This window comes from Lampris incognitus, chromosome 18, assembly GCF_029633865.1.
Source record: "Lampris incognitus isolate fLamInc1 chromosome 18, fLamInc1.hap2, whole genome shotgun sequence".
Classification (NCBI taxonomy): domain Eukaryota; kingdom Metazoa; phylum Chordata; class Actinopteri; order Lampriformes; family Lampridae; genus Lampris; species Lampris incognitus.
Genome location: NC_079228.1, coordinates 29,207,823 through 29,219,940, shown reverse-complemented (window position 1 = coordinate 29,219,940; position 12,118 = coordinate 29,207,823). Strand labels below are relative to the sequence as shown.

General features: G+C 45.4%; 2 protein-coding genes across 2 annotated transcripts; both read right to left on the bottom strand.

Moving 5' to 3' along the window:
- Positions 1-368: 368 nt before the first annotated feature.
- s100s (S100 calcium binding protein S) lies at positions 369-3,304 on the bottom strand. The gene is made up of 4 exons (XM_056298373.1): positions 3,248-3,304; positions 1,477-1,640; positions 967-1,120; positions 369-595 (listed from the first exon to the last, which is right to left on the bottom strand). The coding sequence occupies exons 2-4, from the start codon at positions 1,488-1,490 to the stop codon at positions 407-409; spliced, it is 357 nt and encodes a 118-aa protein (XP_056154348.1). The 5' UTR covers positions 1,491-1,640; positions 3,248-3,304; the 3' UTR covers positions 369-406.
- Positions 3,305-4,093: 789 nt separating this feature from the next.
- On the bottom strand, positions 4,094-12,118 carry s100u (S100 calcium binding protein U). Its single transcript, XM_056298279.1, has 3 exons — positions 11,940-12,118; positions 8,331-8,461; positions 4,094-7,999 (listed from the first exon to the last, which is right to left on the bottom strand). The coding sequence occupies exons 2-3, from the start codon at positions 8,448-8,450 to the stop codon at positions 7,526-7,528; spliced, it is 594 nt and encodes a 197-aa protein (XP_056154254.1). The 5' UTR covers positions 8,451-8,461; positions 11,940-12,118; the 3' UTR covers positions 4,094-7,525.

The following is a 12,118-nucleotide window of genomic DNA, read 5'->3' as shown; positions in this document are numbered from 1 at the left end:
TACCAAAGGAAAACACGACTCTTCCCTGAATGCCCCATGTTTCATGAACTCACTAGCTATTAGCTGGAACTCCTCCTTCACACACACACACACACACACACACACACACACACACACACACACACACACACAGGCGCACACGCACGCACACACACACACAGGCACGCACGCACGCACGCACGCACACACACACACACACACACACACTTGCAGTTGGACTGTTAAGGAATTGCATAAGACAGCAATTCTACTTTAACCTCATTCCTTCAGATATCCGTCTTCCTTTCACCCCCTTTCCCAGCCTCCTCCCATCTTCTCTCTCTCTCTCTCTCTCTCTCTCTCTCTCTCTCTCTCTCTCTCTCTCTCTCTCTCTCTCTCTCTCTCTCTTGCTCTCTCTCTCGCCGCCTCACTCTTTCTTTGTCGTCTCGCCCTCGGCCTTCGGTTTGTCGTCTGTTTTATACTCGAGGAAGAAGTCATTGCAAGCTACTGTGAGGGCCCCCATCAGAATGATGAACTCGGTGAAGTCCACCTCGCCATCGTTGTTTGCGTCCAAGTCGTTCATCACCTTCTCAACGGCTTCATTATCTTTGGAATTCTTTCAGAGGAGAGAGAGAGCGAGCGAGCGAGAGAGAGTGAGAGAGAGAGAGAGAGAGAGAGAGAGAGAGAGAGTGAGAGAGAGAGAGAGAGAGCAAGAGAGAGAGAGCGAGAGAGAGAGAGAGCGAGAGAAACGTTAAGAATGCGTTCTCGACATGTTTGTGTACGCATGCTTAACTGACTTGGTGCCGGCGTGTGCACACATCAGTTGCAGGAGCTTGTCTGTACCTGCAGTTCTGCGTGTGCGAGCACATACCTTCGCTTGAGTGTAGTGTGTGAGCGCATATTTGTGAGTTGTGTTAGTGCATTGTTGTACAACCACATATTTGTGGACACACACACACACACACACACACACGCTGCTCTCCTTACCCCTAAGTAAGTTCCCAGCTCCTCCAACAACAGCTCCTTCAGTTCGCTCCTGCTCAGGGTGTATTTGTCCCCTTCCTTTCCCGAGTACTTGTGGAAGGTCTTTATCAGCATCTGCATGGCACTCTCCAGGTTGGAACTGGGCTCCTTGGACATGCTAGAAGTGGGCATCAAATGGCCAAATGTCAGAATCTACCACAAGATGCCCGCTCCAGCCCCAGCTGCATGTGCGATCACATAGCAAACAAGGGTGGAGCCACCTCTAAGACAAATGTGACAGTGTACAGATACAAGGATGGACAGAAGGAAAGCAAACTAGAGATGGTGTCCCATTTCTACAGCCAGGTCAAATAACACTCTGCATGTGGCGCAAGAGGCTATTTCTGACCCGACTTAAAGGTGTTCTGGTCATTGCATGTGACCTTAGTTGGTTTTTACTTGGCATAGGTGTGAATGGGAAAGTCGGAAAACGGCGTTGGAGAATTGGAGAAGCTTTCGAACAGTCTTACACACATTGTGTCCGGCATCTTGGATCTTCTTATGCGGGGCTCGTGGAGAGACTGTGCACACACAGACACAGATAAGTCATTGTCAGTGACACTGACTTCCTTTTGGATGAAATAATGCCTCTCTCAACATGTTGAAAATAGACTCAGAAACAACAACGGCCACTTCAGCTAATGCAAACGAAAGAAAAAGAAGCTAGCTTGGAGAACAGGTATGGGTTAACGTGTTTGCGTTTATAGTTCCCTGCTTGATCTTCATTATAAGCCAAACTGGTATCACATTTGAAGCTGGTTCCAATGAAAACTTGTCATTTGCCTTGAACAAATTGCGCCCTTGTTCACCATGTAACAGTGGATCTACCAAAGATCCACAAGCAGACCTCGAGTGGACCACATATGCAGGTGAACAAGTAGCCAACCTAAATCAGAAACTGAAAGCCGAGAGGTGTTTTGTGTTGACACCCATTTGTGCAACGATATACCCACACGAAAGTGCTTTTGTCATTGCTTACGCTCACAAATGCAGGTGAACAAGTAGCCAACCTAAATCAGAAACTGAAAGCCGAGAGGTGTTTTGTGTAGACACTCATTTGTGCAACGATATACCCACATGAAAGTGCTTTCGTCATTGCTTACGCTGCCTCTGTTGCTCAGTAACAGCTGTGGTGTTGGGCCCTCCCTGGAGGAAATGCAAAGAGACTCCCTACGAAGTCGACACTGATGCTCGTGGAGGTGGTTAGATAACTTTCATACGAGCGACTAACTCAGTTTAAAGGCACAATGAGCAGGATTTGTTGGTTGCGGCTTGTAAACACGGCGTTCAAAGTTGGCCCCTCCTCCCCGGCTCAACGACGCCAAAATGACACCACCCCCCCCCCCCCGACCGCAGTTGCCAGAACACATCCCATTGTACAGGCCAACTCCACGTCCCCCACCCTCACCTTCAGGGCTCGCTAGCGGGTGAAAGCCAGTCACAGATTCACTCTCGTTTCGGAACGAGCTTTGTCCGCTCGCTATATTTGCGTCTTTTCGGCGCTGTGTCCGCCATTGTCGTAGCTTCCTCTGGGATGCATGCATACGATCTCGATCTGGCACCTGGTCGCCGCTACATATTTATAGAACCTCGCCCTCACATCCTGCATGCTGTTGCTGCCCGGGGGGCCGCAGCACACCCACTGCCCACAGGTTAACGCCCAGAAACGTCCCGTTCACAGCAAAATAAGAAAATACAGGCAGAGGACAGGGTCTCTGCAGGACCGACACCACTCCGCGCGTCTAGCGGGTCACAAGCGATGATTTAGGGGGATTATTTTTGCATGAGTCTATACATTGATTTTTAGGAAAAATCCTACTCGCTCTGCCTTTAAATAGTGCTGCGGTTGCACCACCCTGCAAAAATATCATCATAAGAGGAATGGATACTAAGTTCAGTCTGTGGTTGGCTCTCATTGTACTGATGCGCACTGGGTTAGAGAGGTCAAAGTTGTGGGCAGCGGAGAGGAAAGAGGAGGAGAGAGGACACCGAAGCCGACTAGCTGGAAAATCTATAGGGGTCATCTGTCTCAATGACTGACACAATACAATAGGAAACCATAGAGACCAAAATGCAGTGAGTAATGCAATATTGAGTGGAGACATAATGCCTTCATTTCGGAGGAGCGTTATTCACATACGTTGGCTTGTTAGCATTCACCCTTAACAATAGCTGGTGGAAGAAGAAGAATGAAAAAAAAATGTTTTTTTTCCCATACAAATAACTGCCAGCTGCTGAAAATTACCATTCAATAATGCGGTGCGATACAACATTCATCACAATGAAGCTTTCCAAATTTGCACTTTATGCAGATATATGTATATATCACTATGACCTAACGAACTATTACATATTAGCTTTGGTACTGCCCAAAGCAATTCATAACTTTGCTACAAGTTGCATTTTACTTTATATTGTGTATAAATCTCAAGACATGAAACAGGAAAAACTTTACTTGAAACCATATCGGTCCAGATAAATCAGACTGTACCTGTTTAAGGAAAAGCTTGAAAATTACTCCCCCAAAAAAACGTTGTTCTCGAGCCTCCTGGTCTTCCTCAATCGATGTAAACCAACCTATTACCTGCAGTCTAACGGTTCTCGAGGTCTGTCAATGCACGGATATTTGCTACGGTTGCACACGGGATAAAACACATGAAAGGCCAATCCAAGGAAACGCTTAATCAGATACAGAGGAGAAAGGATAGTCCTGCAGCCCCTCCAAGCTGTCCATCTTACCTGAGCGTTGATGGAAGGCCTCCTTTGTCTTTGAAGAGGTACGGAGAGATGGAGCCAAGGGGAAGATGGATGAGGAGAGAGTTTGCAAGTGGTTTAAATATCACCTGCCCCCCCCTCCCCTCTTGTTTCCTCCCTTACGCACACCTCACTTCTGTATCCCTATCCTGCTTCTCACAGAGGCACTCTCTATTACGACCACATGCACACACACACACATGCGCACACACACACTCACACATGCATACATACACAGACAGACAAATGTGCATGCAAACATACACACAAACACATCTTGACCTCTGTAAGGCACACAGCCCCAGGAAATAACGGGCCACGAGTTATAATGTTAATGTCACAGTTTTTTTATTAATTGTTGACCATTACAAATATTGGTTACAAAGAATAAGCAAAAATGTTACAGCATTTCAGACCAAGGTTTAAAACATTGGCATAGCGGGGGCTTCCCTGGACACGGCAGCGGGTTGAAATGAGTCTAAAATCGCTCAGACTCACTCACGTCCTCCAATTGCAAAAGCAAATTAACTAACAGAAAAAAAGACGGCAGCCTGCACACTGTATTAGGAGTGCTTTAGACAGATAAATCAAAATCCATCCTAGTGATGTTTTGACCCCTTGCAGCCTTCGATAAAATGCACATACAAATATGTCCGATTATATACTCATTAAAGCGTCTCTATCCCGGTGTGCACGTTCTTATTTCAAATTTAGCCTCAAAATTAATCAGACTTTTGCGTAGCAGGCATATTCTGGCATCTGACAGCCTGCAGTTGCAAATCTGCTGTTTGTTAAGAAGTAGTTCTTTTAATCTCCTTGGAGTGCAAGCTGGGTGGGTTTTCAAGACAATAAAATGGGTGCCAGAAAGTCAGACAGGCTGTGAGTCATCTTAAGATACTTGTACAGACTGACAATTTTCCTGAAATCTGACCTGCACCTCATTTTGCAAACCCCTTCGGATCTGTTGGTTCCAGCAGATTAAAACGACAAACAAACAAACGAACGAACAAATTTGTAAAAATACAATTTGAGCTCGGTCTGTTCAATTTTGCAAGTTTACAGTGTTTCAATAGGGCGAATTTGCCACCGTTTTGCAAAGATAATTGGTTGCGAAGTAGGAAATTATACAAAGATTGCATTGCATACATTTCAGTATTACATGGGAAAATGTAGTAAAGCTTTTCATTTGTTCTAGCGTACCTTTCTTAAGGGCAATAACTAATATGCAACTTGCCAGTGCATATACAAGATGCAGGTGCCTGAGGCCTATGTACATACTGTAAGCAGCAGGCTGGCTTCAGATGGTGAAAAAGATGATATGTTTTTCACAGGAAGTACCATGATATGACAACCTCTTCGTAATAAAAAAAAGAGAAAAGGATATAGGTGTTACTAAGAGGTAAAAATTGATTAATGATCGATTCTAAATGATCCTAAAATGTCAACCGAGGCTCTATTTGTATGTCAGCTACAACAGATAATGCAAGAAATGCAACATACAAAGAGTATACTGTATGCTGAAAAGCTGGGCGGAGTGCGAGCATGGATGAGAGTGTATTTACAATGGGAGTGATGCAGTGATGCAATGTGACCACAGGACTTGCTGGAACCATTAGGTTTATTTGTCCTGCCCACTGGTCTCTGAGGAATTTGGAGGGCCAGGTGCCGGTATAATACATAAGGTGCATGTTGGTTGTATGCCCAAAATGTGCCCTAGTACTCTGAAGCAGGCCTACATGCAACACGAGACTCTTTCTCATGGATGTATTATTAATGATGAGACGATTTACAAATCATTAAACTCTAATTAACAAATTGTTTGAATATAATGTGACATATAATTGTGTTCCCTTGAGTCTTCAAGTAATCCGCATAGTGGTCCAACTATGTAAAGAAGTATAACAAATTTTAAATATAAAATGTTAGCACAAAGTCAATATGAGACTTGAAGAATAACCACTGTGATCATACAACGGCAGTAACTGTCAGATCACTTACTGATAGCATGCAATATTGTATTCAATAGCACGTTTTTAGACATAACACTACATTGTCTCCTGTCTGATGGCTCAGTATTCTGTTTCGTATCTAAGGCCACAACCTTTGACGGCAAAAAGGTCCCTATGAACCTGCCACCTCCTCTAAAGGGCAGGATCACTGGAGCCCAGGATTACTTTCATGTAATTGTTTTTGTCAGAGGGTGTGTCGCCCATCCAGCACCTAAGCCAGTGGATTCTTAAGCCCTGGGACTTCAGGATCCAGTTGCAGGTTAAACGGGGTCTCCCAGTGGCACAAGGGTGTAACCGGCAACCAAACATGCAAGCCTCACTAACAAGAGCTACAACCAGTGGGAAACAAAAAGAAACAAAGATCAATTTCTACAAGAGCAACCAAACCAAGGGTTATAATCCTGCCGTGAACCGTTCACATCACACCCCTTATCCATGGCCACCATGGGTTACTGCAGAGCTCATTCCTGCATCTTTATACCTCAACAGGTAGACCAAGTAGCATTACATTGCCATAAGTGAGAACGTGAGCCCCACTAAGGCCACCCTATGGCATCTGTAATGGCTTTTTTTTTTTTACATTTCTGAGGTTTCTCTTCTTGTTTTTTTCCCCCACTGGTTCTAGTCAAGTTGGATTGGGTTGCATGCAAAACTTCCCCTGGCTCATTTCCCCAGTCACTGGTCCACTGCCATGGGGCTATTTTGGGTTCCCTTGTGACCATAAGGGTCCTCTGGTGTGGATTCCATCGCAGGCCCTTAATTATTTAGCCAAGGACCATTATTAGGTCAGCCCACACCTGATCTTCCTTCTCCTAATCCATGGCTGACTAAGACGCAGGAGCACTTAAAACTCCAGATACTCGTTTGAACCTTCCAATAAACTATTGAGAGAGCGGGGGGGGGGCGGGGTGTGCTGGTGAGGAGGGGGGGTATGAAGCAGTTAAGTTGAGCTGATATAACCCAGTGCTTCAGCAAAACAACTGTTTATTGTCACACCAAATAAAGCTCTATTAAAACGTCAAGAGTAGAAAACGAGAGAGTAGTGGTGGGAGAGAGTAAACTGGAGACAGCCATTAGTGCCTCCCTAGGTGTATAATGCCTCACTAACCGACGCTTAAACAATGGTGCGGCAATGAGGCCTGACCCTGCTGTTCATATAAATGTACAGCAAGTCCTATTGTGTTTCAGCACACAACTGTGGAAAACTATGTGCGATAAGGACGGGGGTAGACGGACAGAAAGACAGGAGAAGGGATTAAAACTCACGGACATTGCTGGTGTGATGTGCTACGTACACTGACACAGTGGCCGCCTGCTGTATGTATCAGCGTGCTACTGCAAGGACATAGTGGCATACTTTGCAGCAGCGGTCTAAGAATTCACAGGGATGCGGCATGCACATGTTAGTGAATGTCTGCATGCTATCATAGTATATCATCACAATGAGGTAAGTGTGCTATATAGTGGGGAGCACATACATATCAACACAGTGGTAAGTACTGACACAATGCAGGAATTGCAGAGTCACATGAATGCATTTTTTATATATAAAAAAAAGAGAGTTTTCTTTGGGACTGGGTTTGTAATTATTATTTTGTATAGCATTGTACTGCATTGTTTGGTTTTGAGCTTCTTCAATTTCCAAATTGTGTGTATTTCAAACGAGACATTCGAGGTGGTTTGTTATGGCACTGTTTATTGTGTGTTGTGTAATAAATCTGAGGCTGTAGTGTAGTGCGTGTTGTGGAATGAATTGTCCCCTATGAGGTCTCCTCCTCTGTCTTCTTCTCCTCCCCGTCTTCTTCCGCAGCCGCTGCTGGCTTCTCCTCCGCAGCCACCTCCGCAGCCTCCTCCGCCTTTTCTTCCTCCCCTACATTTACCTCCTCTTTCACCTCCTCTGCCACTGCTGCGGGCTTCTCCTCTTCCTTGGGTGCCTCGGGATGTGTCTCCTCCTCTACCTTTGGCTCTTCCTTTGGCTCTACATCTACCTTTGCTGCTGCCTCTACTTTAAATCCTGCCGTCTCCTCCTTCTTTTCCTGGGCGGGGGCATCCTCTGCCACGGGTTCGGCCGTGGAGCCCGGGGCAGGCGTCTCATTAGCGAGGGCACGCTGCTGGCTGAGAGCATTAGCCAAGTAGCCGACCAGCTTCATGTACTCCTCGAAACTAACCTTGCCGTCGTGGTTGGAGTCCAGGTCCTGACGCATCTCCTTGACTGCCTCTGAGCTGTCTGCATCCTGGGTGGACACATTAAACCATGGGACACAAACAAGGTACGATGATGACTACAGCGTAATCCTACCTGGACTCTCACAGGTGAAATCACCATAAGAGAACTAGTAACTAGACCTCTACCACTGGCTCTGTTTACATCATAATGCTAACTGATGTCATTCTATCATATCAGATTGTGTTTCCTATTCACATTATATTCCAACAGCATCAGCTCACGATACTTATGTCAAAGTGAGATTGGCCAGGGCAGGCACGAGGCCGCCGTGGGCACTCTGCTCAAGCGGTTATATAATATGAGCGGCGGCAGAAAGTTTCATTGAGGGTTTTTCTAACCGTCATGATGTTGCCGAGCTGGCTCTTGACCAGGCTCTGGAAGTCCTTCCCTCCAAGATTCTCCTTCCCCTTGGACGACTTTAGGAAGACCTTCACCACTGTCTGAATGGCAGACTCCATGACTCCTCTCTCTAGTGAAGGTGCCAGGTAAAGACAGAGGAAAGGAGGATGAAGATGGAGAGAGGAAAGAGTGAGTGAGTGTGTGTGTGTGTGGGGGGGGAGTAGTGTTTTTGTGCATGTGAAATGCATGCATGAAATTGTGAGATCGATAGATAAATAGATAGATAGATAGATAGATAGATAGATAGATAGATAGATAGATAGATAGATAGATAGATAGATAGATAGATAGATAGATAGATAGATAGATAGATAGATAGATAGATAGATAGATAGATAGATAGATAGATAGATAGATAGATAGATAGATAGATAGATAGATAGATAGATAGATAGATAGATAGATAGATAGATAGATAGATAGATAGATAGATAGATAGATAAAAAGAGAAAGGGACATAAAGAGAACGCAAAAGAGTGAAGAAAGAGAGAAGTAAGCAAAAAATCCACAAGCTTCATCGACTCACAAACAACACAAACTGGGACCAATGGTTCAACTCAGATGGGCATTAGGGACAAAGACACTGGTTATGAACAGGAAATAGTAATATTACACTGGTTTGTTTCAAAAAGCATACAACCGATGGGCAGGCCCAGTGGAAAAAGAAACAGATGATCTCCTCGAGTCCCTGTGAGGCCTGTCGTTTCAGGTGTTGGGTCTGGAGCCACAGCAAGGGATGGACGGGTGACGTGAGATAAGCCAAGAGGGTGAGAGCAAGTCTGACTGAGAGACAAGCCGGGATGTACAATGGACGTTGTGATCTTTGATAGGTCATCTGATCTAATGGAGATAGCGAAGGCGACTGGGCTTCAGATTACTGAAGGGATTACCTACCATCAGTCTGCTGTTCTCTCTTCCTTCTTTATCTCTCACTCTTTTCTATCTGTCTTTCTTACACCCCTCACCAGATGCAGCTGTCTCTCTCTCTCTCTCTCTCTCTCTCTCTCTCTCTCTCTCTCTCTCTCTCTCTCTCTCTCTCTCTCTCTCTCTCTCTCTCTCTCTCTCTCTCTCTCTCTCTCTCATGCGCACGCACTCTCTCTGCACAAATCTCTCTTCCTGTGTCTTCCATTGGCTTCCTCTCCCTTTGACCCTGTTGTTCTCGCTGACTTCCCAGTGTCTTTTCCTCTGGCCATTGCCTTCCCTTTGCTGTGTGCAAGCATTTACTTGTGTGTAGAAACACACACACACACACACACACACACAGACACACACACACACACACACATATGCATGCATGCACACACACACACACACACACACACACACATGTACATTAACACACTGAGTGGCCGTCTATATGGACTTCAAGCATTGCAGTGTGGGTGTTTAAAGAGTAGATATTTCATGCGATTATTACAAACATAACTTAGTTGGGCTAACTAGGTACAACGTGGTTCTTATTAGACTCAACAGATCTATGTGCAAGACGTCTTACAGACTGTACACAACATATTATATATGCCAGTGGGTGACAAGGCTGTGCAGGAATTCCATTCATCGCTGTCTGTAGAGATCACTTAGACAGGAATTTACAGGCCAACTCTGAGCTAGTTTGCCCCAAAGCAGTGAGGGGATCTGTTCCATCTACAAGACAGCCATACTTGTCTTTCCACTTCAGTATTCAAATGTGCTGGAGCAAACAACACCTCATTTCACTAGGAAAACACAGCAGGTATCTTCTTTAAACAGGATGCTGTCTTGCCCAAATCAATACATAACAGAAATCTGAATCGACATACCCCCCCCCCCGCTCTCTCTCCGTCTTTCACCTCAAGCAATGGACAATTAGGAAATTCGACTGTTAACCTAATAATGCCACCAGAGAGAGAACTGATGTGCTGGTAAAAAGCCTATTAACATCTAAATTTCACTGACCCCCTTGTTGGATTTACGACTAACCGTCAACCAAAACCGGTGGAGAGTCTCCAGCAGTGGTTAAGATCTGACCCACTTTGTCAAAGAGACAACCAAGCTTCATTCAGGAGGATGACCGGTGACCGATTCTAATGGCGGTCAGCACGTGGATGTATGCTGATATAGATTGAACTGGTGCGTGCTTGGGTGCTATAGTCCCGGTCTATATAGACTACCCACTATGTCAAACATCTAACTGCAAGGTTGCACGTTGTGCCAGGTCTTGGTAACTTGGTTAAAGTAACTTGCATCATGCACGTTGAAGGGCCTTTTAGGATGTTTCCCGTGAACTGGTGACACACCCTCCATATCATGAACACACACACACACACACACACACACACACACACACACACACACACACACACACACACACACACACACACACACACACACACAAGGACCAACAACCCCCAAACTACGCTCTTCACGGCAATTTTGCTACTGACATGTCCACCCATTCTCACACTTAAATCCTGTGTGAGCAGCTGCCCATCGTGGACATCATTCCCAAAAATGACACCAGGCCCTAATTTTCACTAAGACCTCCATTAAGAACACTCGTTTCCACGTCACAGCTTCGATTTATCGCTCCCCGCCCTCCCAACAAGAAGCCAACTAATCCCTGTTATTTGTCTTAAAAGGCCAAGAGAAAGAAAAAAAACAACAACAACAAACAAGCAAACAACTGCGCAAATAATTAAATATATACAACCAGAGGTTTCCCGTTTCCCTGCAGAGCCCGAGGGAGATTGAGTGTTCCGTTTCCAATTGGGGTGAATGTGATACAGTACGTGCGCAGAGTAATGACAATACTACCGCCCGCTAACCAGCGTGGCATGAAATATTAACACAGGAGCAGTTTAGCTTGTGGCGATACACTGCGAGGTGCAAACCAACATTTCCCTCTTTTCATCACGTAGGTCTGAAAATACACGCGTGTTAACACACAAGTGTGCACAATGCGGTCACCCTGTCAGTGGATGAGAGAGAGAGAGAGAGAGAAAAGAGAGGAGCAATTGGAGGTCTCTGTAAACTCCTGTCTAGCTGGCCTTAAGTGAGACGGCTCTGCGCAAACCTTTGCAAGTGGTCAGTGCATTGGGCCTGCACGTGAAGTCCATCTCGCGCAATGTTTTAGTTTTGTGCAACAACAAAACAAAAAAAATGCGCCTTTGCGCACGGGGATCGAGGCGCGGGGTGGTTTTCAGTTTTTGACACATGCGATGGAAACCGGACAGCTGATCGATAGCCCTACATAACCGCGCGAGATCTTTCAGGAGAACGTATATCACCGCCTGAATAGGAGCGAATAAGCCGCTTGTTTGTCTTATAAGGTGGCAATAACAGGGAGCGTATAGACGTTCATGAAGTGCAACACAAGCAGGACATTTTCCGAGGTCTCCAGTGTCGTCACTGAACCCGTCCCGCAGCCAGACCGGAGTTTCACTTCACTGAGGACCGAAACGTGGCATAAACCAGGAGCTTTGGGACAGTTTATTCGGAGCAAAAACTCCCCACCAGACAGAGAGACAAAAAAAAACCCAAAACTATAAAACAACTTAAAAAAAACTCACCATAAAACGTCTGCAGAACAGGAGAAGTGTAAAAAAAAAAAAAAAAAAAAGGTGCCCAAATGCGTGTTTATTCCCTCTTCTCTCCGCCTTTCCGCGCTGCTTGGAGGGCTGAGGACTTGCCAAACTAGTAGGATTGAGGAACTCTTCCGTGATTTAGTTTTTTTTTTTTCCTCCTTAAA

Bases quoted from the DNA above. Each gene is read 5' to 3' on its own strand.
- s100s (XM_056298373.1), bottom strand. The intron at 596-966 runs GTAAGGAGAGCA...CTCCTCTGAAAG, and splicing joins AGCTGGGAACTTACTTAGGG to AATTCCAAAGATAATGAAGC.
- s100u (XM_056298279.1), bottom strand. From the start codon at position 8,450: ATGGAGTCTGCCATTCAGACAGTGGTGAAGGTCTTCCTAAAGTCGTCC. The intron at 8,000-8,330 runs GTTAGAAAAACC...GTGTCCACCCAG, and splicing joins AGCTCGGCAACATCATGACG to GATGCAGACAGCTCAGAGGC.